The sequence below is a fragment of the Anopheles funestus genome, chromosome X, assembly GCF_943734845.2.
Source record: "Anopheles funestus chromosome X, idAnoFuneDA-416_04, whole genome shotgun sequence".
Classification (NCBI taxonomy): Eukaryota; Metazoa; Arthropoda; class Insecta; order Diptera; family Culicidae; genus Anopheles; species Anopheles funestus.
This window is the reverse complement of record NC_064597.1, coordinates 11353735-11380626: the sequence shown is the minus strand read 5'-3', so window position 1 is coordinate 11380626 and position 26892 is coordinate 11353735. Positions and strand designations below refer to the sequence as shown.

General features: G+C 40.3%; 1 protein-coding gene and 1 long non-coding RNA gene across 5 annotated transcripts; one reads left to right on the top strand and one right to left on the bottom strand.

Annotated features, from left to right (window-relative positions):
* The first annotated feature begins 1937 nt into the window (after window positions 1-1937).
* On the top strand, window positions 1938-18250 carry LOC125771380 (uncharacterized). Of its 2 annotated transcripts, XR_007419304.1 has the most exons (4): window positions 1938-2182; window positions 2265-5963; window positions 6097-6279; window positions 18154-18250. It is a non-coding gene; the product is annotated as an uncharacterized LOC125771380 (long non-coding RNA). The 2 variants fall into 2 exon arrangements; XR_007419306.1 differs by lacking the exon at window positions 6097-6279.
* On the bottom strand, window positions 11818-19517 carry LOC125771361 (uncharacterized). Of its 3 annotated transcripts, XM_049441914.1 has the most exons (3): window positions 14811-14823; window positions 13007-13612; window positions 11818-12911 (listed from the first exon to the last, which is right to left on the bottom strand). In XM_049441914.1, the coding sequence occupies exons 2-3, from the start codon at window positions 13224-13226 to the stop codon at window positions 12823-12825; spliced, it is 309 nt and encodes a 102-aa protein (XP_049297871.1). In that variant the 5' UTR covers window positions 13227-13612; window positions 14811-14823; the 3' UTR covers window positions 11818-12822. The 3 variants fall into 3 exon arrangements, with proteins under 3 accessions (XP_049297871.1, XP_049297879.1, XP_049297864.1); XM_049441922.1 differs by lacking the exons at window positions 13007-13612; window positions 14811-14823 and adding an exon at window positions 18782-19517; XM_049441907.1 differs by lacking the exons at window positions 11818-12911; window positions 13007-13612; window positions 14811-14823 and adding exons at window positions 18412-18686; window positions 18782-19513.
* Between the last annotated feature and the right edge of the window lie 7375 nt (window positions 19518-26892).

Below are 26892 nucleotides of genomic sequence, written 5' to 3'. Positions count from 1 at the left end.
GGGAGTGGGAGCACACAATCTTACGGTGAATTAAGTTATTTTTAGTGCAAAAATACTGCATAAGTTCGTTTAGAATAAGTTTTATATTACGGTAATCGTGTTTTAATCAATTATTTCCTCGTCTACAACGTCGTGTCGTTATCAATACTTACTCCTTCTTTGGAACTTCTTTTAGGACAATCTTGTGAACCGGCTTCTATACTATTCATTTCATCTTTCGCAACTTATTCAAGCAAGTAATTACTCGGCTATTAACCTACTGTTTGGAAGATGGTAACAAAACACTTGAGAACTTTCCAAAGGCGACCAAATCTTCTGGTGCATCTGATCTGTTTTTCAAGTATTATCGACCATTGATATATCGATCGGCAAAGGATCTTCCAAGATCTAATAAGATATCTAAGAAGGTAGACTGATACTGTTATCGGAAATGACCATGTATCAGAGAGGAGAAAAAGAAATCGTTTAACCCTCTAATGTTTCCCTCTCGGGAGGAAAAGTCACCGATGATGAACCATCGATCTCGTGAAGCATTTTCCTTTTCCCAGCTTAGGTACTTTTCCCACCTTAGACCGACTCACTAAACCGTAGAGATCAATGGGGTAATAAGAAGGTTGAGGATTATTTATCATTTTGTTTTCTCTTAAATTTTCTCAATTTCCTGTAAGCAACGAGAGGGTAATATAAAAAAATCCGCATAAAATTATAACCAATATCGAAATTCTGCTTGACGACAGCGCTGGAAAAATTCATTAAAAAAATGGAATCCCTTTTTAACACCCATAGAAAAAAAATTGGCACTTACCGCAAGTCGCAGCATCGTCCACACGCACCGATCGCGACCACGTTTTTATTTTACGCACAAAAAACACTTCACAACACATTTACGGCTTTACAATTTAACTGAAAGGCACAAAACTATCTTATACAAAGTATACTACATTAAAATAACTAAACATCACTTGCAAAAGTTTCAGGCGAAAACTAAAAATTGACGCTTGCTGTCAGTCTTTGCGTTATCCACACAACCACACGCACCGATCGCGAGCACATTTTTATTTTACGCACAAAAAACACTTCACAACACATTTACAGCAACGAAAATTAACTATTTTATGTAACAAAAAGACACTAAACTATCGTATACAAACTATACTACATTAATATAACTAAAAATCACTTGCAAAAAATAAAAATTGACGCTTGCTGTCAGTCTTTGCGTTATTCACACAACCACACGCACCGATCGCGAGCACATTTTTATTTTACGCACAAAAAACACTTCATCACACGTTTACGGCAAGGAAAATTAATTATTTTATTTAACAAAAAGACACTAAACTATCGTATACAAATTATACTACATTAAAATAACTAAAAATCACTTGCAAAAAATAAAAATCGACGCTTGCTGTCAGTCTTTGCGTTGTCCACACAACCACACGCACTAATCATTTGCAAAGGTTCTCGGGGAACACCCACTGATCGCACACGCGTTGATCGTACACGCACTCGTTGCTAACTGCACTCATCAGAATGATTTACTGATAGAGTAAGGTGCCGGAGCATGTACTTCGTCTGTGTTGGTAAGTGCGAGAAGCAAACGTTCGCTCTCGTATCGTACGATCTTTTATCATGCGAGCCTTATCACACGCTAGAAGAAGAGCGCTAGAATGTACCATACACGTACGTTAGTAAGAGATGGAAAAAAACGCCTTCTCACACTATCGGCCCCACTAGCTTAACGCACAATAATCCAAAGTGGCAATGTAGCAAAATGGCTACAAAAGATGGATCCTTAGCAAATCGGTGATCACTAATACAAATATCTTCTAATCTCCCAGTTAAGATTTTTAGACAATTTTATGTTTATTTTTTTATCATTCTAACCTAAAAAATATAGAAAAAAAAACAAAAGTTTCACCAATTAAAAAAATATTTACAAATATTAGGTGCAAATATTAATGTAAATTTAAAAACTCCGACAACTATGTGGTGATCAATTGGGAGCTTATGTCACGCTCCCAAAAAACCATCATTTGTCAAACAGTCAAACATGTAAATAAAAACGTTTGCACAGTTTAGTAGGAGTTATTAAATTATACTATTAGTTAGCTCGAATTAAGTTATTTTTAATACAAAAATACTTCATAAGTTCGATAAGAATAAGTTCTATATTAAGGTAATTAATGTTTTAACCAACTTGTTTCGTGTAGAACATCTTACCACTATCAATACTTACTGTTTCTTTGCAACTTTTTTAGGATTCTGACCATCCTTAGTACTACAAATGAATTTGCTAAACAATTTCCTTTTACGCTGTGCTGTAGGAAGCCACAAATTGCTTCTATGTTTCGCTTGCTACTAAACTTTTACATCATAAAGCTGCAACAAACAAACCATCCGGAACGGAAATGACCACGTGTCAGAGAAAAGGAAAAGAAAAAAAACCCGTTTAATCCACTAACTAATGTTTCCCCCCCGCGGGAAGGAAAAGTCAACGATTGCGATGAGGCACAAAACAGTTGCAACCAATTATACCACCATCCTGGGCCTGGTGAAGCATTTTCCACTTTCCCAACAAATCGAATGCCCGAAATCAATCACACACCAGCGCAGTACATTTTGCTTTCATGTCGGTCCAGCTCCTGCTAACGACGGGTTCGCACAAATGGAAGACAAATAAATATCAAATAGAATTACCCCGCGGGCATAATCTTCCACCTTCTTGCCTGGAAGGTGATTCGTTCCTTCTTTCTTTTTTTTTGTGAATCCTTTTTCACAATCTTCCACACAGATGAAAGTGAAATGTGTGTGATGAAAGTTTGCCAGTTTTCTTTCGGGTCCCAATGTCCAATGTTTCGTGTCTTTGATCAATTTCCGCTAGTGCAAATAGACAAGAATTCTCGTGTACGTGGTTCCAACTCAAAAAAAAACAAACTCGGGGTTTGCTGTCCAGCGCCACATATCAGACATTGGTGGGGATTCGGATGTGTGCCAAATTTGTCCAGACCCCGGAGTGTTTTTCTTTTTTCTTCTCTCTCTTCTGTCCGTTCACTTCAATAAAGGAAATCAATTCGCCCGGTAATCTGTTTATGATTGTCATAAATTATGTCCAGCCCCTTTGGCTTTCTGTTTCTTTCGTGGATGTGAATCTGGGTACGCGCGTGCCGCCTTTGATCCGAGGCGTCTTGTCTTGAGGCATGTAAATATGTAGTCTCATCCATTCGGTGTGTTTGTTGCGTGCCACTGTTTGCTAAAATGGTTTAAATCTATTTTCCTTTATTTTTTTTAGTTTAGGTCATTTCAAAAACGACATTTTTTTTAACACACCCTTTCTTACCCACGGCTGAATGTTACATCTGCCAACATATCGGTTTTATTTTAGCAACGGATTTATTTACCCAAAAAAAAACAGTCACCCCTAACACCAACCGACTACTGGTCAATCTGTAGATGAAAAGTACAATTCAGAAGAGAGTAAAAAATATAAGAATAAAGAGTTAATGCCCACCCGTTTAGCAGCCCAACCTATTACCGTGACCCGTTCCTGCCCATTAGGGTATCGTTGGACTGTGACGCATCCTTCTTTCATACATGTTGGATGCAGATCGTTTTGCGATGTGGAAACAAAAAATCAGCATGAAACACGCTAAGTACTTCCCCGATGGCCGATAATCGAATTTCCCTTCGACTATCGGACATCCGGATGCCAACTGGCCCGTTGTACCGTAATAGAAATATCAAAAACAATCCCAAAAATCGGATAGCCACATTGCAGAATGGCAAAAACGATAATTCAACTAGATCGAAAGGGTTTTTTTGGTTGTTTGGTTTGGTGTGCTGAAAACCGTGTTCGAGACCAACGTAAGGCCCCAAGATCGTCAATTGTCGCTCGGGCAAAGTATGCAACCAATGAAGCAGAGCGCAACGGAACGCATTTACGGTGCACGATTTTTTACGGCGCTATAATAAATCTAATTTAGAGAGTGAGTGTCGCTTACGGTTGGGCACTTGGGATGCGGAACTCTGGTTTTTTTTTGGTAGAAAAGGGGTTGGCAAAGGAAGGTGAAGCAAAGGAACCACCCAGGATTGTGTGTTGTGTCCTGCCAAAAAAAGGGGGTGTACCGTTGTGTACAATTGCATTTAAGATTTTTGGTTTTTCTCCCTACTTTACGGTCTTGCGGTGACCTTTTGTCCACGGGTGTTCCCGGTTTTTTTTTCTTCTTTCGATAATACGCTCAAGAGCCGGAACGGAATTAGCACAAAAAGCGTAAGGAATGGGAGCGAAAAAAATATATATATACTCCAAACCCAAACATTGATCACCCGTTAATGAGGGATTATGAGGCGGATATTGATGTCATCGCGTGTAACGGAGCCACCGTTACGCTGTTTTTTTGTTCTCTCCTACGGATGTCCTTGCGCGTCGCGTAGCCTACTTTTCAGGGGGACGTTTTTTTTCCCTGCGCGCATGGACACAACAGAGCTAATCAGGCGAACTAAAACCATCTCGGTGCAGCGAAAACAAACACAAACATTTCTGCTTCATTCGTTTTTTTTTGACCCCCTCGAGCGATGAAGGGTCGCTAGGAATGTCCCTTCGCAGTTTTATTTTATTTTCAATTTTCTTTCTTTTTTTTTGGTGGAAAATCTGAAACCAAAAATCACGCAACTGCAAAACAAAATCAATGCTAACCCTTAGGAGAGAGAGAAAAAACGGTAGCATCGCTTTACGCTTCATTTTTTTTTTGTCGCTACGCTACGCACGTTTCGATTTTGAAGCATTTTAACCCAAAAAATATATATATTTTTATCATCGCAAAAAAAAAGGGGGAAGTAAATCATATTACCCAATTGCTTGTTAGAGAGCGCAAAAGATTCAGGTTCATATTTCTACTACCGTACGGACACGGCATGGTGGAGAAGCTAACCAACAAAAAAAACGGTATACATTTTCAGAATAAAACTCTATTAAACGAAACTGCACAACATATTCTAGGCAGCAGCAACAACAAAAAAAAACTCCATCTAATGGGATAATTAAATCGCAATCTTCGGTTACGGACAGGTTTCTCTCCGTTCGCTGTTTGGCACTGATTAGCGTTTCCGGGTTTGGCGTTATGTATGTGGCAACCGTAACAACCCCTTTAACCTATGGGTAATTTTTTCCCTCTCTCTCTCTGCTCCCTATCTCCTGTCTACCTTGTCTTGTCCAAACTTCTTTTTATGACCGCAACAAAAGTGGTTCACTGTGCTTGTGCAGGCATAAAAAAAGAGCGAAAAAGACCAAGTAATTATCGTAAATCAGTTGCATCACAGAGTGCAAAACCTTTTGGCGGACGTTTGGGTTTACCGGATGACAGGATGAGTGTAGTTTTGTTCCGTTTTTTTTTGTTAGTTAGTTCCATTTTTAGTTAAATGGTAAATCCTTTTTTCCTTTCCCCATTTTTCTCGCACAAAAAAATGGCATTCCGGGGTTTTTTTTTGCGGATGGCAGGGTTAGCGTTCAATCGTGTACGCGCCTGACCGGTATGCAATCCGGTGTCCGGTGTACGCTAGTGGAGGTTGATTTATCGGTGGCCCATTATGTGTGATCGCCAAGCGTGCAGGCTAAATTGATGTTTGCCCATTTGTTGCCCTGTTAGGTTTTGCAATTCTTCTTCTGCTTGTGTCCGTTGTTTTTTTTTTTGCGTTGCATTGTCGTCTTGACCACTTTCCCTCTGCATAATGCTGAAAGAGTAGATACAGACACATTATTCTTTTTTCTTCTCGCTTTTTTTTATAGCCTTGCTGTGAATAACAAAAAAAAAAGGTAGCCAGAGATGAGCACATGAGCACGTCCATCATTCGTGGCGAGCAGAATTCAATCGGGTGACAAAGCGTTTGAAGGAAACAATGGAAATAAATGCTCGCACACCCGAAGCGCCCTCCCCGCCTGGAAGTACAAATGCTTGTTTGAGGTGAGGATTTATATTCATCTTTTTTTTTTTCGTTGGTCTCCCTTCCTGTCCTTTCACGATGATGCATCACGAACTGGCAAACGACTTGTTTGGGTGAAAATTTTAATCAAACACACACACACACAATTTATAGCTCAATCCACGACCCGGTCACAATGGGATCCAGGATGTACGAAACTCTGTGTACCGGTCAACTCGTACAACCGGTCGGGACGTGAAGCAACCCTGTAGTAATCATAAGTGAAACCGAGCAAGCACAAAACAAAGCCCGCAAACGCGACCGAAAATCCCTGATTGGATCACTCCGCTAAATCCGGTGAGTATCCCATCCCCAACAGACCGAGTGGCGTCCGCTCATTACATTGTGCGCGCTCGGAAGCTATGCAATCGGGAGGTGTACATGTGCGATCGCCACGGTATTGCAATGGTTGCACTGCTACCAAACACACATTGTATGCATGCCAAAGGCCCCCACCGGTATACGGTTGATTCGATTACACTACTTCCCACTAAAATGATGAACTACTTGCCGATACAGGTCGCGTAATCTCGTGTTTTTTTTTTTTTGGGTTGTTTGTACAGCGCAACAAGACACGTTTCTTTCACGTGTGTTGGGTTTTTCCACCTGCTTATGATTTCCCATCACGGGCTTCAGGGTGGAGCAACTCAAAAACCTCAACCATCGCGTACCGAACTGAAAACTAATTTAATCAAAGTGTCTTCGACGCGGAGATAAGCGGAGAGAGCCGGTATATGCCAATGGAAAAGGTATGCTTACGTTTGGAGCACAAAATTATAGCTTCGTACTAACCAACCGGGAACGGGTACCGTGTTCCTCCTAAGAGCTACTGGAAGGTGGCAAGTATATTACAGATTGCTGACGATTTTACAACCAACGGGCAACGGTGGAACACAATCTACAACGAGCGTACCGTCTTCGCGCGAATTCATAACTTTTTCCGCATGCCCACCGGGAACGTTGGTTGGTGGTACACATTGATAAAGATGTGACGATCTTGCTTGGTTGCTCGACTGCTCCCAACAAAACGCAAACTGCATTCAAAACTGGGTTTTTGCAAATCCTTCTACCGTGGCGTGTGTGTGTGTGTGGAGGGAAAATATTTATGCAATATAATTTTATACCAACGCTACGCTCGTAAAGCTTCCGAAACTAGACAGGGCATTAAAATGTTTATAACATGTGTGTCTTTCGCTCGCTTCAGCGGGAAAAGTTTGTTGGAAAATGTCAAAATTTTGTTCCTTTTTAAGCGGGATGAAAATGGTGAAAAGGAGACGAGTCGATTTGATTTGTCACAAACTGTCCGGACTCCGGAGTAGAGGCCACATACACAATGGCATAACCTTCTCACACCGAAGCGCCCAGCAAACGCGGTTTTGTGCAATAAAGATTATTGGAAATCGTCCATCCGGCATCGAAACACGACACTGTACGAATCGCGCGGATTAAAACCGTAACCCAGCCAGCCAGCTATGGGGAGAAAAGCAGACGGTTTACATTGCTTCACCAATGCAGTCGAGACGTGATACTTGTGCGATGGGGGTTTTTACTGATCCATCCCAAGAATATCCCCAAAACAAGGTTCAACAGAATCGGGGGGGGGGGGGGGGGACTTTACCACAAACTAAACCTTCGTTACCGGTTTCACAATGGACGGTCGGTGTTAACTTTGTACTAACTTTGAATTCCCATCCCAGCGTTAAGACACACGTGAAGATACATGTGAGGTACCAGTCTTACAACCAGGGAAGCACTACTTGTGGTTTGCGGTAACCACCTCGGGCTGTACCCACCTTGGGTAGGATAAATTTAATTAAACTTCTCCACGCCTGGCAGTATGCAAAACGCTTCAAACTTTGTGCACGGTTGATGAAAAGTTTTTTTCTTTCTTCTCTCTCCAGTTTTCTTGGTTATCGCAAAGCATTTTCGTTGATCTTGGCTTCCAAGTGGTCATCTTTCTTAGCTACTCCTCTCTCGCTCTTCCTTTTCTCCTTGTTTCCTCCTTCCTTGCATTTCCTACGGAAAAAGAATAAGTGAGCGCTAATTAATTTATTGAAAAGTTGATAAAATTTTACGATAATAGCTGCGGCGGCACACTTTATCCCTGCCTTCAACGCGGAAAGGGTACGTGACGGCGCGACGCATACTGTGATTTTTGGGCAATTTACCTTTTACCGCTACTATCCAGTTTTCCCTCCTTAACGGTAGGTAAGGGCTATAATTTGGGGTACAATTTCCAAGTAGTTAGCCATCTTAAACAAACGCCGTGCTGGGGGGTTTCCGCAATTTTCTTCAGCATTGCTCACTGGCAAACGGTAGATGACTGCAAACTGCCGCTCTTCATCAATAATGCTACCATTATGGTTAAGAGCTTGTCGATGGGGAGGGATTCTTTTTTCTTCAAACCCTCGCCCTTCTCTTTTTGCACATTGTCACCGATGTCTTCAACTGTCAATTATGCATTCCGTACGCCTACCGTCTACCGCACCATATCGCACAACGATTGAGAATGATTATATTATTTTTGCTTTAAAATTTCCCTGTCCATCAATAGTCCGAATTTAGTCATGACTTCTTATTAGTCACCATTATCCGGAACCACTTCGATGGCGTCACTTTTTCTTCCGTTTGATGGCAGTGTGGCCTAATGGCTACGATGGTAAGATCAAACAGAGCAAGAAGAGACCGAATAGCCCGTACCGTATCAATAGAACAAATTAATAAATATTAATGTTTGAAGCAGCAACAACTGCCACTGTGAATGAGTAGGGTGGTCCGGTATAGGTGGTTAATGTAGAAAGTATGGAAATGATAAGTTTGCTGACTTATGAACGGCTTTTGTGCTTACTTGGGCACATTATCGTGGTAGCATCAACAAATAATAAAAGAAAAAACGTCGGGCGCCTGAATGTTTGCAACCACCAACACAAATTAGGTTTTTTTGTGTTTGATTCTCCACCTTTTTTTTCTACGCTCAATACTGTGCACAGTATAAAGTTCTCGGTACGATGGAAAACTGGAACCGTGGAAAAGTGTGTCCTGGTTTTTTTTTGTTGCTTCTCTTGATACCATTAATGTGTCTCTAATGGAACCCCGATATGGTTTGGGTTCATTTTGAAGGATATTTTAGCATCGTTTGGGTGATTGTGGTTCACTTTTTTTTTACTTTTTCCTACACACCTACCCTTCACGGTTTGAAAGTAGTTTTTTCTCTTCTTCTTAGTGAAACAGAAATAGATAAATTAATAAAAAAAACGAACGCAAGGTTTTAAACAAAAAATCGTCGTCTAGTGGATGGTTTATCGCCCCTGTTGAATGTTCGTCTAGCGGGTCAGAAGATGACGCGGTGTGGGGGTAATTATGCTCGCAAAGCTCTCCGCATCGGGTTGCTCAACACAGTAGGCGTAGGTCACGTATGTACGGTGTTGCGTACAACCGGACCGGATCATAATAGCCTATCGAACGTACAAATTGGGGGAAAGCATCCTAGAACAATGACGATCTTCATTCGAGCGAACAAAAAGTGAACTCTTGTGGAAAGCGGTACCATCAGGGAAGGAAAAAAGAAAACGGGAGGTAAGGAAGGTTAAGAGCAGGAAGAAATACAGAGAAGGAAATTCGAGGTGAAGAAAGACATATTTTAGGCGGTGCATTACAAGCATTAAACAGTAATGGATTTAAAAAAGAATTATTAGACTATTTACAATTTATTTTTTCACCTTATTATTAAAATCACTTGACGGCATTAGTGACAGGTTGGGTGGATGAATAAAAAAAAATATTATTTTTTCTATTCAAATGATCAAAAACGAAGAAAGTCTAAACATCTTACTTCTAGTAATCATACAAATAGTATTTAAATTTACTACTTCCTCACATTTTCTCCTGTTCGTTTCACTTCCCTTACTCCCACCACATCTAACCACAAAGCGGAGATGGCGATAAAAGCTGCAATAAATTTGATTTTCTTCGTCCAGGCGCTGGGGAATTTTATAGTTCTCGGCGTAAGTTAAAAGATCACAGACAGCGAAAGGAAGGACCACACTATTTCCAGCGGTTCCTTTATCCAAACGCACGGAAAGCGGAGAAGGAATGGGAATCTGATAGGCCACAAATGGACTATCTTGAAAGGAATGAACGTCTGTAAGAGATTGTGTGTGGAGGGACATTAGCTGACGTTTGTTAGTATCGTTCAAAGTCCTCGTAATTACACACACACACATATTTCCCACTACCATACAAACACACGGCACAACGGCTTGAAAGGCATGTTAGATAATATTCAAACAAGGGTTCAAACAAACAACAACTCCATCTCCTGCACGATTCTTCAAGAAAATGGGAAGGGAAAGTTCTTTGTGCATCTGGTTACCAGGGGGGGCCACCGTAATTAAACCACAAACAGCCAAAATCCCACCATTTAATCAATTTCCCATTTAACCGCATAGGCGGAAGGTTGGGAGTTCCTTTCGCTGCCACATGCAAAGTGACCAATCTTTGCAATAAAAGGGGTAACGACACACACACACGTACGAGCGAAGAGAGACAACTTAATAAAATTATTACCCATGACCGCAGCGGATGCTGTTTATTTGTAAGTTTTAAGGAAAAGTTTGCGAAACTACCGACCGAACACATACACAGCCGTTGGGCATCTCGGGGTCGTCGTTATTCTCAAGAAATTCTTATCTTGCCCTAAACCGCTCCCAAAATCGGTTGCGATGATTTGCATTTCGGTTTTTTGGGAAAGCATCGGGCGGTTTGGTGTGTATATTGTTTTAATTAAATTCATCTCCTTATAATGGGATCCAGGGCAGAAACGGCCAACGGTCAAGATCTTTGCCCTGTCATCAAAGGATAATTATTTACCGACCGTCCGGGGATTTTCCCGCCTTTAGTACGACTTTGTATCTTGTTTTATCTCACTTTTCAACACACTTAAATTAAAATAGTTCTAACTGGAATGTTTCTTTTTTTTAAGAAGACCGATAGTTGTACCTCTTGCTTGCTGGAAATAACTTTTTAATTTTCTTGTCTCGTGTGCCGGGTACCGGAGGCGAGGGAACGTTTCCAAGCAATGGACAATGCTAAGCCTGATGCTTCCAACCGAAGCGAATCGATACAAATCCCTGAAACGTACACCTTGCCCCCTCCTTCCCCCACCGACACAAACGTTACATTCGTGTATTATTATGTAAAATTCAATTTTCCATTGTAACGCAATTAAACATTATGGGATTATGCCAAGGTTCCCGCCCTGGCAATGGGAAACCAGCACCTACAGGTATGCAACATTGTGTCCCGAAGCGCACTAATCCATCCTGGAACCGGACCGGGACACTCAGGCTCCGGGCATGTGTTATGCACTGCCACCGGGGGAACGATGCGTGCCGGATTTATTGCGTACGTTTCGATTATTCGCTGGCCAGTCGCCCGATAATGGCGTTAGCTGCCAAGTACATCCAATCCAATCGAGCGTTATCGATGCCCGGACCCGATTGCGCGCTGTCTTGCAATCAAAATCGTAACAGCTTCAGGCCGTCTGAATCCGTAAGCCATCATTATCATCGTTTTGTGCCCTGATTGACTCATTAGAATCGCTTTCACACGCTCACGACCGAGTCGAACTTCCTTTCTCCATTGCCTGGAACTTGGTGCATATAGCAACATAATCCCTCTTCTGTATGATGGAGAGAGCAATAAGCAGGGGTGTCTTTTGCAGATTGGATTATAAGTCGCATTTAATGGGACTATCTGTAATGTGAGATGCGTCTGGACACTGAGTGCTGGATTTAGGAAATTCACTGTAAACATCTGTACAACGCTCTTACCCGCCCATTGCTGTTTATACTTTACAGTAGTATTTTGCATTGAAAAAAGAAAATTATTTGTGATATTGTCTTCTTATTAATATCTGAAAAAAAACAAAAGATAAATAAAAAAAGGTCAGTAGCAGATTATCATAAATAGTAAAACACTATTTGAGACTATGACTCACCGAGGCAACTTTGGGAGCTCCTCCAACCAAACATCTTTATACACCGGAAGAGGTCGTCGGAGAATGCGCGAGAATGCATAAGTTTTCTCCAAACAGAAGTTCCAGAGAGTCATCTTGCAATAGAAGAGACTTCTTGAGAACACAAATTCTCCCTGGAGGCGAATGTCTGAGAATATCAGATACACCCGAATTAACTGCAAACTCTCCCCACCCCCGTTATTATATGCTATCTCTGTATGTGATAAAAAGATGGAAAAATATCGGACCTATTAAAGAAAAATAATTGATTTCGTCATTCTCAATAATTAGCAATTGAATAAATTGTACAATAAAAACAAGATCTTTTAAGTAACGTAATCGCTCTAACACATATTTATTTGCTTTTATATTTGCTCACAGGCGTACACAGTTTGATGGACTATCTCCATCATGGTGCTAGCGATATTCAGACGACAAGCGTAAGGAAATGCAACTCGAGCCGTTCTGCCAGCATTCCGTCCTCGACCGATCAGCTATTCGGACTCTAAACTCTAAAAAGCACACGATCACATCCCACTATGCGTGCCACACTTATCCCTACTACTGCAAGTGATCTTAGCCTAACATGGTTGCTTCTTTACTTTATTTTCCAATTGTACATTTGTAGCTCCTCAACAACTTCCCACTTCAAGAGTCGAAGAGGAAGAGCTGGGAGTATGCGATTTTGAAAATAAAGAAACAAGAACCTTAACCTATCACAGACCTTTTGATGAGCAGGATTAACTATAGGCGGTTCTGTACAGGTTCAGGATCGATCAGGAGCATCGATTAATGCGCCCACACACAGCTCACTTCGTGTTGGATTAAATGTAATAGCGAAACAACAACACCAACAGCACGCAGTCAGGACACAGCGCATGTTCCGGACTGCCCAATCCACCAAACAGCATCACTAAAACGAAACAAGCACACAAAACATTAGTACTTCACGCCACAGGAAGTAACTGGAAGATGATACTTTGAATGTATGTCCACTTGTACACTCACCATGGGCAATCAGGTTGACGATGATCTGCTGCATCAAATTTCTCATGCGTAAGGTTGTTATCACTACCGACAGGTCGTCCAGATCCGTAGGAGTTTGATACTCCAGATGAGTCGGAGCTGGATCGCCAGGCAACGGTTGCGATTGATTGTTGTTGTGCATGATTGAAGCTGATTTCGGTACTGCAGCTTCATCTGGATCAGCTATAAATCCCACAGCCATCTTTCTGCTTTCAAGGTTTTGATTTTAAATCACCAACTGCACAGACACTCGTCACCAAAGTCCTCACAAATTGTTCCACAAAATTATTCTTCAAGAATTTCAAACCAACACACGTGCTAACACAATTGAAATCTTTCGTTTGGTTCGTCAGTTTTCGCGGGCTCACGATAAATACGACTGAGAAAGGGGGCGCAACACTGAGAGCGAGAGAAATATCCTTCGAAGTTATCCGTTCGACGGTTTCGACGAAACTGAAGTTCCACTGCAGTCCGACGTGACCTTTACATCCGCATCGGGTATGTTGCGATGTTGCAGCTGTTGCAGATGCGTTACTTGTTGCGTGGAATCAACACGTACCGCTGTCGCACTGTTGCTGATGGAAAGGGCTGGTGTGAGGGTAAATTTCAATTAGACGAACAGGGAGAGTGTTATAACATTGAGGCGTAGACTATCGTAATAGGGGAGTGGTTACAGTAAATTCTGGAATTTACCAGCTACGTGTAAAGATATGACCGCTGAAATCGAAAGATTTCATCAGAACGTTTCGCTTCTTATGTATTTATGTAAATTTTTTGCGTAAAGAGTCGTAAAAATTGGAGAAAGCTGTACGAAAAATTGAATGTCACTTGGAAACACCTAAAAAAAAATTAATGTTGTATATAATATAAAAAATACTAGTAATGCAGAAGACTCGTACGCAGCTGTGAATATCCAGCTGCGAGTAAATAGTTCACAAAAGGCCAGAAATGACTAGCAACGACCAAATGAGTTGTTAATGACACAAAAAAGAAGAAACTAATAACGAAAAGAATCTAAAACGTTTAAAATATTATAGTAATTATATTATCGCATCTATATTGTAATAAAATTATTAATTATATTCCTAAAAAACCCCTAAAAGACCCAATTAAATACGGAAATAAATCGAATGAAGTCTTTCGATTGCGCCGGTATTTCTTTACAGCCAGGTACAATCGGGACTCACAGTAACCACTCCCCTTAGTACAGTAATCTATATCACGGTTCCATCAACTCCCGTCCCGTTTCGTCGAATAGAAATGTACGCTCACCGGCTATCTCTCTCCGTACGTGACAATGCGACAATCCGATATGTTGCTTCGACTCAAATGGAATTGCGTGTGCAACACCTCAAGCATTGGACGTGATACGGTACAAAAGACCGTACCGGACTGTAGTAGCACTTTAGATTCTTAGAAACCATCAGACAAATAGCTTGAGAAGATCCTTCTCAATGTAGCGCTATAACTTCCAAATGCCGTGCGTTTGTGGTATTTGGAAGTGGTTAATACAGATTGTGAACACTGTTGTGCATAAGTTCTTGTGCAGTGACGACCAGTTTGGACCGAGATTGCAAAAATGGCTGTTGGATACCTTAATATCCTGGATGAAAACGGTGTACCGCAACTATCATCAGCAAAATACGCTGCCGATCATTCGGAGCCAATACCGGGTGATCCCCCCCCGGGCCATCTGGACCAGCAGGATCCCTCGGATCTTGAAGACTTACACAAAGCGATCGTCAAATTACGAATCGGACGTTTGGTGCGCATGATCATCTCCTACCTGGTTACTCATGGTGTGTGTTTGTGTGGGGATAAGTGAACTTTCTGCTGATCCTTCTCTTCCGGGTTTTTGAGTGATGTCTTTCTTCCTGTGGCGTGAAGTACTAATATTCTCTGCGTGTGTTTCGTTCTAGCGTTGCTGCGCGATGGCTCGTTGAATCCGGAACATGCACTGTGTGAAGATTGCGAACTTCTGACACTCTTGTATCGCTATCACATGTAAACGAAGTCCATTCGCGTTACTGCAACGTAGCCAAGATGTAAAACATCGGATAGAGGACCGGTACCCACCAGCAAAAACCGGATCGTCCAGCATCAACGATACTGACCTTTGCATCTGTGAACAAGGAATCGGATTGTCTCTTTCAATTTTGGACCTATTGCAAGCAATTAAATAATTGGTAATCCACCAATATGGACGTATATACTCACCCATAACCGGAATGGTGTCCTGGGAGGTGGTCGTCGATTCGAAGCCGATCAGGACCCGATCCCTTTTTCATGCTAAAACGTATTCTATTCGTAGTCACCTTAAAGAAAGGAAAGTTAAAGGCAGAGAAAGTAAGCGGAAGTGAAACAGAACGAAAGACTTCAATGAAAGTAGCCTAAAAAATAAGTCCATTATATGAAATATCTAACCTAACCTATAAATATTGAATAATCTGTCCTTAGAATTGCTGAGGCTTTTTTCTCCTACTTTACTAACATTCCTGTAAGCAGCCTGTAAAATGCACACAGCAGTGCTGACTTGATCATGAGCAATGTCGATACAAATTCCTAAACGGTACTTATTTCTTTATTTTCAAAACGTGCAATATGCTTACCTACCGGCACAATGTACCGCTGAGTATATGGGCCAGGGGTAGACATTTTGTGCAACATGTACATTCAGAAAATAAAGAAATTAAGGAACTATAATTAAACCACTATATAAAGTGATCGTACATCGATACCAAAAAAAACAAAATACATGCAAAAAAGCTATTTAGAATTTAGGAAAAAAGCAAGAAGAATGAATAAGGTTAAGAAGAAAAGAAAAGGAGTAATTCCTTTTCTGTATTGGAAAGAGCAAAAAAATATGCTGTTAAGAGTTCTTAACAGAGTATGAGGAAATAGTTTCTTCAAGCAAAAATGAGAAGAAATTACTTAAACAGGACCATACAGTGACTCTTAGTAAAGCGTCAAAAGAAAATACCAAGAAGAAGGAATCGTCTGCATCTTCCTGCTTCCCAGTATTTTCTACACTCTTACATACAATGTAGGGCTACAGTTTCTTGCTATACCGACAGCAGAAAACTATAGTAGATATAAGAATAATGCTTAATTATTGTTAACTCTAGCGGCTTCTTCATCCTTTTGCAAAAGAAAGACCACGGAAAATGGTTTTGGGCGGCATTTTCTTTTTTTCTTTTGCAAAGCATTGAGAAGACACAGAAGCATTGAGCTAGAGTAACAATAACATTTTCTTTTTCCACACGGTATGAAAAAGAAATGTAAGCGCTAGATTAAACATTAAATTCCACAACAGTATTGTATGTGGATAGACAAATAATGAAGTGACTTCAATAAGTGAGGTTATTGAGAGGTCACTAGGTTTGGTACGGTTTGGTACGGCCCCTCCCCTGCTCCCCCAACCTTTCCACTACTCGACACCGCTGGCAAAAGGTATCTCACGATACGATGTTGTGATGTTATACCATCTTTCACATCACCCCACCATCATGTCTTATTCAACTTCAATTTCAACTACAATTTCTAAATGTCTAAAACGATATCCAGTCAAGTTTACACACATTAAATAAATTCACTAATTCAGATAGCATAATGAGGGAAATGGAATGAAAATTAAAGATAGAGAAGAGAAGAGTATGAGGGTGGGATGTATAGCACACTATCGCTACCTAACGCTACCTAACGCTATCTAACGCTATCTAACGCTATCCAACGCCCAACACGACGTTCCGACGTGTTCCGACATAAAAAAGAGGTTAAGATCGCCTCTAAGTATTTGAGGATGAGCAAACAAATCTACACACATTTAATATGACTATTCACACCACATTAACAGTATTCTATTAATAACAAAAGATAAATATAACCTTCTTCTTCTTCTTCTTCTTCGCCTGTTCAGGGTTCAACATAACCTATACAACATTAAAACAATAACATGAAACGATTAAAACAAATAACCAACACATTCATGACTAATCAAAAGCAATAATGTTAACCTCTTCTTCTTCTCTCTGAGTGCGTTAATAAAGTTCAAACGTTATATAACCAGCAATATCCGGTTTCTTTCTTATTCGTTCAATGAGAAATGTTTTTGATTTTGGGCTGGTAAACTTCTTCCGCTAAGAGACATTCTGTAGTGGATCTCCATTAAGTATAGCGTGGTGTATTTGACAATAATATTATTATATATGCCTTGCTGTATTAGAATATGTGTGATCAGAGGATCTCTCTCTCTCTTGTTGGCTTTTAAGGATCTCTAAGGTCACGCCAGCCATTTCTGACTTACTAGACTTCTTTTTACCACATAATCGGATAGTCAGTCCTTGCTATGGGGGGACGGTCCGAATGGGATTTTGTCCGAATGGGTCCTGCCGTGTGGACCGGCGCCTTACGGGAGCGTTGGAGACATTGAGGCCTTACCTTGGGTAGGTACTCAAAGCTCTTTAAATAAAACTAAAACGAATGGTTTGGATAGATAAACTCTAGTCCGATGTCCGACCGATTAATGATTGATTATTGAACGCGATCGCGGGCTACTTAGCTTTATTTATACTCATGCCGATAATTATTTTTCTACTTCGTTTTACTGTAATTGATTTCTTTCTATCGCTCGACTGCGCACGGTTGCTAAGTTGGTAAAATATGCTTTGCTGTTTCCTGTTTACGCATTTGACTGACTGACTGACTGACTAACATGATCTTGTAGATGATCTAAATTAGAGCTTTAAAGCAAAAGAAAGATAAAAGGCTAAATAATTAGCATACTATGTTCGTATTAGCATCGTTTATATGTCGCATATAAACCAAGTTTTGAATCAACTATAATAAACTTTAACCATGTACTGGGTCTGTTCGAGAAAGATAGGATACAGCTTTTTTTAATGTAGTAAAATTTTGATTTCGTTTCATTCCAACTTCAAAGTCTTCGATTGCGACTTATCCTAGTTAAAAGAATATTATATTACACATTTAATATTTCTTAAGTAATTAAGTAATTTCATTACATTATTTTCGGACCTTTTCTTTATAATCATTGTAAAATAAAAACCCAAAGTTTTTAAGTAACACAACTGATCTAACACATATTTATTTGCTTTTATATTTGCTCACAGGCGTACACAGTTTGATGGACTATCTCCATCATGGTGCTAGCGATATTCAGACGACAAGCGTAAGGAAATGCAACTCGAGCCGTTCTGCCAGCTTCCCGTCCTCGACCGATCAGCCTTTTCGGGCTCTAAACTCTAAAAAGCACACGATCACATTCCACTATGCGTGCCACACTTATCCCTACTACTGCAAGTGATCTTAGCCTAACATGGTTGCTTCTTTACTTTATTTTCCAATTGTACATTTGTAGCTCCTCAACAACTTCCCACTTCAAGAGACGAAGAGGAAGAGCTGGGAGTATGCGATTTTGAAAATAAAGAAACAAGAACCTTAACCTATCACAGACCTTTTGATGAGCAGGATTAACTATAGGCGGTTCTGTACAGGTTCAGGATTGATCAGGAGCATCGATTAATGCGCCCACACACAGCTCACTTCGTGTTGGATTAAATGTAATAGCGAAACAACAACACCAACAGCACGCAGTCAGGACACAGCGCATGTTCCGGACTGCCCAATCCACCAAACAGCATCACTAAAACGAAACAAGCACACAAAACATTAGTACTTCACGCCACAGGAAGTAACAGGAAGATGAAACTTCGAACGTATGTCCACTTGTACACTCACCATGGGCAATCAGGTTGACGATGATCTGCTGCATCAAACTTCTCATTCGTAAGGTAGTGATCACTACCGACAGGTCGTCCAGATCCGTAGGAGTTTGATACTCCAGATGAGTCGGTGCTGTATCGCCAGGCAACGGTTGCGATTGATTGTTGTTGTGCATGATTGAAGCTGATTTCGGTACTGCAGCTTCATCTGGATCAGCTATAAATCCCACAGCCATCTTTCTGCTTCCAAGGTTTTGATTTTATTTCACCAACAGCACAGACACTCGTCACCAAAGTCCTCACAAATTGTTCCACAAAATTATTCTTCAAGAATTTCAAACCAACACACGTGCTAACACAGTTGAAATCTTTCGTTTGGTTCGTCAGTTTTCGCGGGCTCACGATAAATACGACTGAGAAAGGGCGCAACACTGAGAGCGAGAGAAATATCCTTCGAAGTTATCCGTTCGGCGGTTTCGACGAAACTGAAGTTCCGCTGCAGTGCGATGCGCTCTTATGTAGCATATCGCGTCCCGACTCGATGTTGCAGATGCCGTACTTGTTGCGTGGAACCAACACATTCCAGTATTTCTTCGGATGCGCGCCGTCGACCACCGTTCTGCTGTGCGAGTATGAACGGTGCTAGCATAAAAGTTATGCAAACGGATAGAGATAGCGTATGGTACGGATACACGCAACATATTGTCCGAAACGTTCCAAAGGCGTGGTTTTCGTTACCACGATCCGATGAAGCATTCGCATACTGCATAAATATGTTACGGTTTACTTCTATATTCGATGCTTTTTAATTTTATAGATATTAATAAAAATGTATCAATATTTTTAGAAAACTTCATCGCATTTCTTTAAGTTTATGTTGAAATTTACGCTTTTAATAATATAAAAATAGTTAACTAACTAAATAATAACTATAACTATAAAATAAATAAATATAAATAAATATCTATAAAAATAACTATAAAATAGAAACTAACTATATAAAATAACTATAAAAAACAAAAAACTAACTAAAATAACTTATATAAATATAAGTTACAAATAACTTAAATATAAATATAAAAAAATAAAAAGAATTTATAATTAAAATAAATTAAATAATTTGAAGTAAATATTTTAGAACATTTAAGAATATTAATAAAAGAAAACAATAATAAAGTAAATAATTTATATTACTCCAAATGAAAACCAACAAATGGAGTAAGTAAAGCTTAATTAATACGTCCACCACTAACAAACCGCCATATCAAACCGGTTCGGCCGTCTGACTGATAAGTTATCAGTTTGACGTATCACTGATAATGTAAACAATGCGTGTAAACAACTTTACTGCAACTTACTGCTGCTATTTGCTGCGATTTTATTTCCCTATTGCTGGTGCTAAACAGCAAAAAATGGTACAAAAAAGAAGCATTTAAAAATAAGCTCGTAAGATCAGTTTTTATGTGTTCTAAATCGATCGATTGTGACGATTCTCTCTGTCATTTTCAAGCTAGATACGATGGTGGGAAAAATCGATGCCAACAATCCCACCGCTACTCGCATCCTTCTTCCAAATTAAAGCTACAAATTGAACTCAAAAACACACAACGACAAAAAAAAACATCGTCCAAGACGTGCCCCTTTTTGTTTGGTCGCCCGTGAGAGAGGCGCGTAATTAAAAAGGAAAGCTTCCCGCTTTTGTTTCGGGGTCCACTTTCTTGAACCTAAAACACACCTAATGTGTATATCGACATGCATGCAACAGGTAGGGTAAAAGAACGAGCCAAAAATGAATGCAAAAAAAAACAACATAAACGTGCTCATCCAAGGAGAACACGCGATTGAACCGTGGTTTTTTTCTTAAACAGGCGCATCAACGTGACGACAAGTCTTTTGCGGGGGGGACAGGAGAGTGTAAGAAATATATCTTGGCTGTTGGTAGAAGTTAAAGTTGCCCACTGTTCGGCCGATTGATTTTGGAACTGATTTCGGTCCGCGATGGTGAGAAAAGCGGGTTACGATATTTCGTGCCCTTATGTGTGACGGCTGGTGAAGATGTTATTATAATTTTATTTCCCGCTTTTCTTTTGTGTTTTTCTCTTGTTTTTTTGCACGCGAAGACAAACTTGACTGAGCAACGGACAATCCTTTTGACGACAGATTTCTTGTTTTGACCGACGTTTCGACTAAAATGCTTGTGACCCTGGTGGGAACTAAAAGGGCGTTTGGCGGCGTTTCATGTTTTTTTTTTCGCTGCTACTTAAGCGCAAGGTGGTTCCCTTCTTTCAGTAAGAGGTTTTTTTTTTGCCAAACCAATCAATGTTTGGAAAGATTGCGCTACGGGTGCAGCAACAGTGGTCGATAAATAATGCTATTGTTTTTTTTTTTATTTTTAAAGTTTCCATCTCTTGCAGGGTGCGCGCACTTACGCTTAATTACTGCATTTTACGAATGAAAGAAATCCACAATGAAGCAAAAAAAAAAGCACTGTTTTAACAATAGAAAACGGAAGACATGAACAGCAAGGTTTATATGTTTGGTAAAGTTGATTGCTTTTGTTCAGTTTTTCCCACCAGAAATCAGTGGCGAAGTAAAGACCTTTTTTCCATGACAAGTGAAAAAATATTTTAACTAGTAGGCGAGATTTATTTTCCACAACATTAGAAAAGAAATCTCTTACTTTGATGGTATGTTGTGTAGCAAAACAGTCATAAGTGATATTATTAAATTTTGTTTAAAAATATCGTTACAGTTTTTAAAATACTTCATTTTTCAACAAACAAAAAAGACTGAAGAATATTTAAAATGGCATTTTAATTATACAGTGGAGCGCCGATTATCCGGTTACCTTTTATCCGGCTCTCCCATTATCCCTACGGTTCGAAAATGGCAGTTCCAAAGACAAATTGACATAACTAACTGCAAACCGGTAATAGCAAGAAATAAAAGCTTCAATAGGGAATGATACAATATGTTCAAATTCGAAAAAAGAACAGATTTACTTAAAAAGTGAAAATAAGAAAACTAACATCCAGCTTTATAAAAAAAAAGTCTACCCATTACACACTAAACACTAATACAGCAGAACGTCGATTATCCGGGGCCGATAAACCGTGCGCCGAAAATTGACAGCTGTTCAACCGTGGTGAACATTTGTACTGATGTCACGTTGATTAAAATGATTAAAATCGTTACCAAACGATATATTTGAAATGATTTTATTTTACGTTCTAAATTTTAATTGTTATTTGATAATAATTTGCTTGGTTGAGGACCATTTTTAGCATCACAAGGACCATCATAGAATAGTATATAGATAGTATATACGCTTTATCTAGATATTTAAGGGACTATTATGCGTGGAAATCGACTAACCGGCATCAGTCCGGTCCCGAGCACCCCGGATAATCGACTCTATTTATCCATAAAAATAATTGTGCCCATTATCCTTGTTATTCGCTTATTCGGCAGGGGCTGAGTCCCGACGAGCACGGATAATCGGCGTTCCACTGTACTTAATTTTTTGGAAACTGAAGAATCTGAAGAATATTAAAAATAGTATTTTAATTATATTTCATTATTTTTGTTCAAAAATGTTTAATGAAGCAAACATATTCATACCTCTTAAATAGTGATAAATGTCAATAAGTAAGCAAATAACTCTATAAAAATAATAAAACTAATATCAGATTATTTTGCATGTAGCTCATTTATGAAACAAAGTATCCTTTGGTGCGAAAATCAACAAAACTAAACACAAATGGGCTGGGACGAACGAAATACAGCAAAACAACTGTAGCCCTAACCTAATCAACACGTCCTTATGCGTGTTTCATCTTCAGACCAATACCAGAACACCAAAACACATCGGGTGCATCGTCCGTATAGGCAATACAATCCATGCGTTACGTATCCATCGGGCACCAACCCACCCAAAAACCAGACAGGCAATAAAAAACGATACTTTATTAACGGCCGCTCGGCATGCAGTGACAGGCCCTCGGCTGTTGGCTAAAGGATGCGGGCTTCACGTGCCCAAACAGTCTAGGCAAAAATGCTTGATTTTTCCCGTGCCGATCCCAGCCGCATGGAAATGGAGGAAAAGAAGGAAAAACAAGAAATCTTCAAAACACGATCGTCCACCCAAAAAAAAACAAAACAAAACCGGACACTCTAGATGCGCAAAATGTCTAGTCGCAGACACTTCCGAAACGTGCGTAAAGGGCAAAAGGACGTCGGTAAGACATTTTTGTGTAGCTGCATGCGGGTTACAACACCACTTGTCGACGTTTTCGGGGAGGGAACAAACTGACAAACTCGATACGAGTGAGCCGAAAGTCGATAACCAAAAAAAAAAGGATACAATATTTCTAGCTTTACAAACTAAACGCCCGGTTTGACCGGTTGTTTCTGTTTCTTTTTTTTCCTAAGAACCTGGAGAGGCACGCATAGGAATCCCGGTAACCCGTTTTGCAGCGAAAGACCTGTTGGCAAGGTGTTGCCATTAGCACGTGAAAATATGGTAATGAGCGGAAGAACCCCTTTTTGGTGTAGTCGGTCTAGTGTCGGGAGTTTTGTTATGATTATTATGCACCGAACTTAAAAGAAGGTAAAGAGCAAAGCAAAAACCAAGAAAAAAACCTACACTACCGACGAACGACAAGTTTTCGGTGGATAATAAATCGTTTCTAATAACCTGCCGTACCGTGAGGCCCCGTCACTTTTCTTGGCGCCGAAACGTCTTCGTAAATGGAAATTGGGAATGAAAAAAGGGTGTAACGCACGAAACCGTTTCGTTTCGCCACTGTCTCTTCATCGGGTGGGAAACAGGTGGGAAAATAGGAAAAGAAAAACGCGCGTAAAGCACCACCGATTGCGCACTAGAATGCGTAAACGGACCCGAGAACCGTAAACCGGGCCTAAAAAGACCAACGAATGATCATGGTAAGTATGAATATCACTTGTCAAACCAGCCAACCAGGTGTATCTTGGAAAGGGTTCCCGAGTATCTTAATGCAGGTGCGAGTCTGCTTTATTCCCCCTTCTTTTTGGCAGGATTATAATCACTATTAAATGTTTGTTAATTTTTGCCAACCTTATCCTTGCCGGGGATAAGATGTGTGATGCAAAGAAAATCTCCCTACCTATGTGTACGATACAATGAATCGACAGATTTTTCTTTTCCTCCTGGGAACTTGCTCTCGCTCTCTCCCTACGTTAAGGTATGCATGATTTTTTTTTTGGAAATGTAATTTATATTCCCTGTATTGACGAAAGGTTATACCGTGATCATGCAAAGCAGTCTTCCTTTTCCCCTGGTGTTGTTGCGTGTGAAACCGGTAAAAAGGTGGTTTGATTATTATTTATTGCTTCGCGGTGACAACGGTTTTGCATGCGCGGTTCGTGCACTGTCATCTGCGATTGATTTTATTCAAATGATTTGCATCCATCATTATCCTTTTTGCCGTTGTGATGCCACCGGCTCTCACAGGTGGGCTCTCTGATGGAAGTATAGCGTGAGAAGCAAGATTTTCCCGCCGCAAGATAGGTTAACGCATTTGCTGGCCGTTACACATCACACACCTGCCGATCATCACATCGAAAGGGTGTACAAAAATAAAATCTACAAAAAAACCTCAGTCTCAGAAATGTATGACAAAAAGAACTAAATTTATATACTAATAAAAAACAAACACGAAATGTAAAGTGTAAATATGGGGATGAAATTCCTATACTCCTTAATAACGATCATTTTCAGATCAGAAATCTCGGGAAAAGGAATTTAAAAGAACGTAAATGATTGTTTTTGTTTTACATAAAATTTGAAAAACTCTTAGAAGTTTTTCCCTCTTTTTTATGGAAATAGTTTTTAAAATAATAAATTAGGAAAATTGTTAATTATTTAATTTAAATAGAGTGCAGCGCCGATTATCCGGGTATCTTTTATCCGGCTGTTCCATTATCCGTGATGCTCGGAAATGACACTTCCAAAGGCGAATTGACATATCTAAGTGCAAACCGGTGATGACAAGAAATAAATGCCTCAATAGGGAATTACACGATTTAGTTTTAGAAAAAAAGATCCATCCATTACCCACTAAACACTAATATTTATCAATAAAAAGAACTTTGCAAATTATCCGTGATATTCGCTTATTCGGCAAGGACTGAGTCCCAATGAGCACGGATAATCGGCGTTCCACTGTACTTCTAAAATACTAAATTAATAAAATTGTTAATTATTAAATTTAAAAAATAATAAAAACATAATTACCATTCTCCATAATCGTCCTTCATATTCTGCGTTTGCCGTTGACGTATGTAATCTGCCTTTCACTCATTGCCTTTGCTTTCATAACCGTCCCGAAGTGTTGTAATATTTACATTACACCTAAAACAAGTGGTTCGTTTAAATGTTTTGCATTATCTGAATGAATCGATCCACTTTACCAGCAAAAGAGCATCATCCGACGTTTTACGAACAGCAAACAGAGTGTACCGGAATGGTGGTTAGAAGGAAAGAAAAAACAGATTACTTCTTACATAAAACAAAACCGAATGTGGTGCATCTGTATCTTTAGCCGCTGAAAGAGGGACGTTGCGGTGGCTTTCACTAACGCCAAGTGCCCCAGTACGGTCGATTAGGTTTCTTCCTTTTAGTGGGTTTTTACCAGCGCTGCCGCTACGCAAATGCACGTGTTCATCCGTCGACGTGGAAAGGGACGCAGCGAAACGCAGGCATTTGGGAAAAATAGAACGGAAATGCGCGAGAAAAGCATGACAAGCCTCATATATGCACCCCAACACACACACACCCCTTGCGTAACGCTGCGTTATCCTTGCGGGCAGCAAATGCTCAAGCGGTAGGAGGGTGTTTGTTGCGCGGCTAGTGTGGAGAACGAAATAGTTATTACATACAAATGCATTATCATCATCGTCGAGGGGAAGAAGAAACGCTAAGCACGCTGGTTATTGAAATTGAATCAGAATTCATCAACACCATATGGTCCAGAAAGCGGTCCTATTTGTGTGTTTCGGTGCTTGAACCGTGGCAGGGGGACTGAAGGACCGCAAGAAAAAACCCTTTGTCCCGTCGAGTAGAGGAACAGTAAAAACGAAGCGAACCTAAAAAAGATAGGAGAACGAATAAAAAAAACGGATAAATATCTGTTATTATTTCTATTCTCCCTCGCCCCCGGACAGGTTTCCCCCTTTTGTTTCGGGGTTATTTCCCGTACCACCTACTCTACTTACGCACAAGAATTAGTCCCAATGTACGAGCTAAGTTGGTTCCGAATTGCATCGTTCCGGCCCACCACCGGCGGTTATCCGGTAGTAATCGGTACCCGATTTGGGTTTGCGTGAGCAGACCAACCATTGAGGATTTAATTGGAACCCCGGCCATCGTTGCAGGTGTTCGTGTCTATGATGGCGATGAGGAATCGGTCCGATCCTTCCGATAACGCGACACTTCCCGTGCATTTTTTGGTGCCGTGACCCGGAACAAGTGGACTCTCGTACAGGGGAATCTGCAACCGAAAGATTAATTAATCATCTACCAATATAGATCATCAAACATGATACAAAGTAGCACTTTGCCGTGAAATTAACTACAACAACTAGGGATAGGCATTATTAACGCACCCGAGAAATAATACATGCTCAGTTAAATGAACAATTGCAATCGATACCACACACAGTCGGGCTTCACCGTTCCCGCCAGCCAGTAGGAGGAGATTTTTTTGTGGTCCGTAACAAGGAGCGGGTGTTCCGGCCCGCATATAAGGGCGCAAAAAATGGACGTCCCTTGGGGGTGTGTTACAAAATCGCCTTCTCACCCACTTTCGGGTCGAAATCGTGGGAACGCTTTCTTGCGATCTGCAAGCTTCCTGTCAGTTTTCTAGGCTCCAACACAGCCACAGTTTGATTACTATTATCATTGCCGTTACCCCGTTAAAATAAAAGCCAATCCAGGCAAATTCCCTGAGGGTATCGTATCTGCTGATTTGTGTGTGTGTGTGTTTTAGGGACCGCGCGTTCAATATTCCTTCTTTACCGTTTTTTTCTCTTTTTCTTTGATGAGGTTGATTAACCCTTTTTTTCCTGTGCTGCACTAACTCAACACCA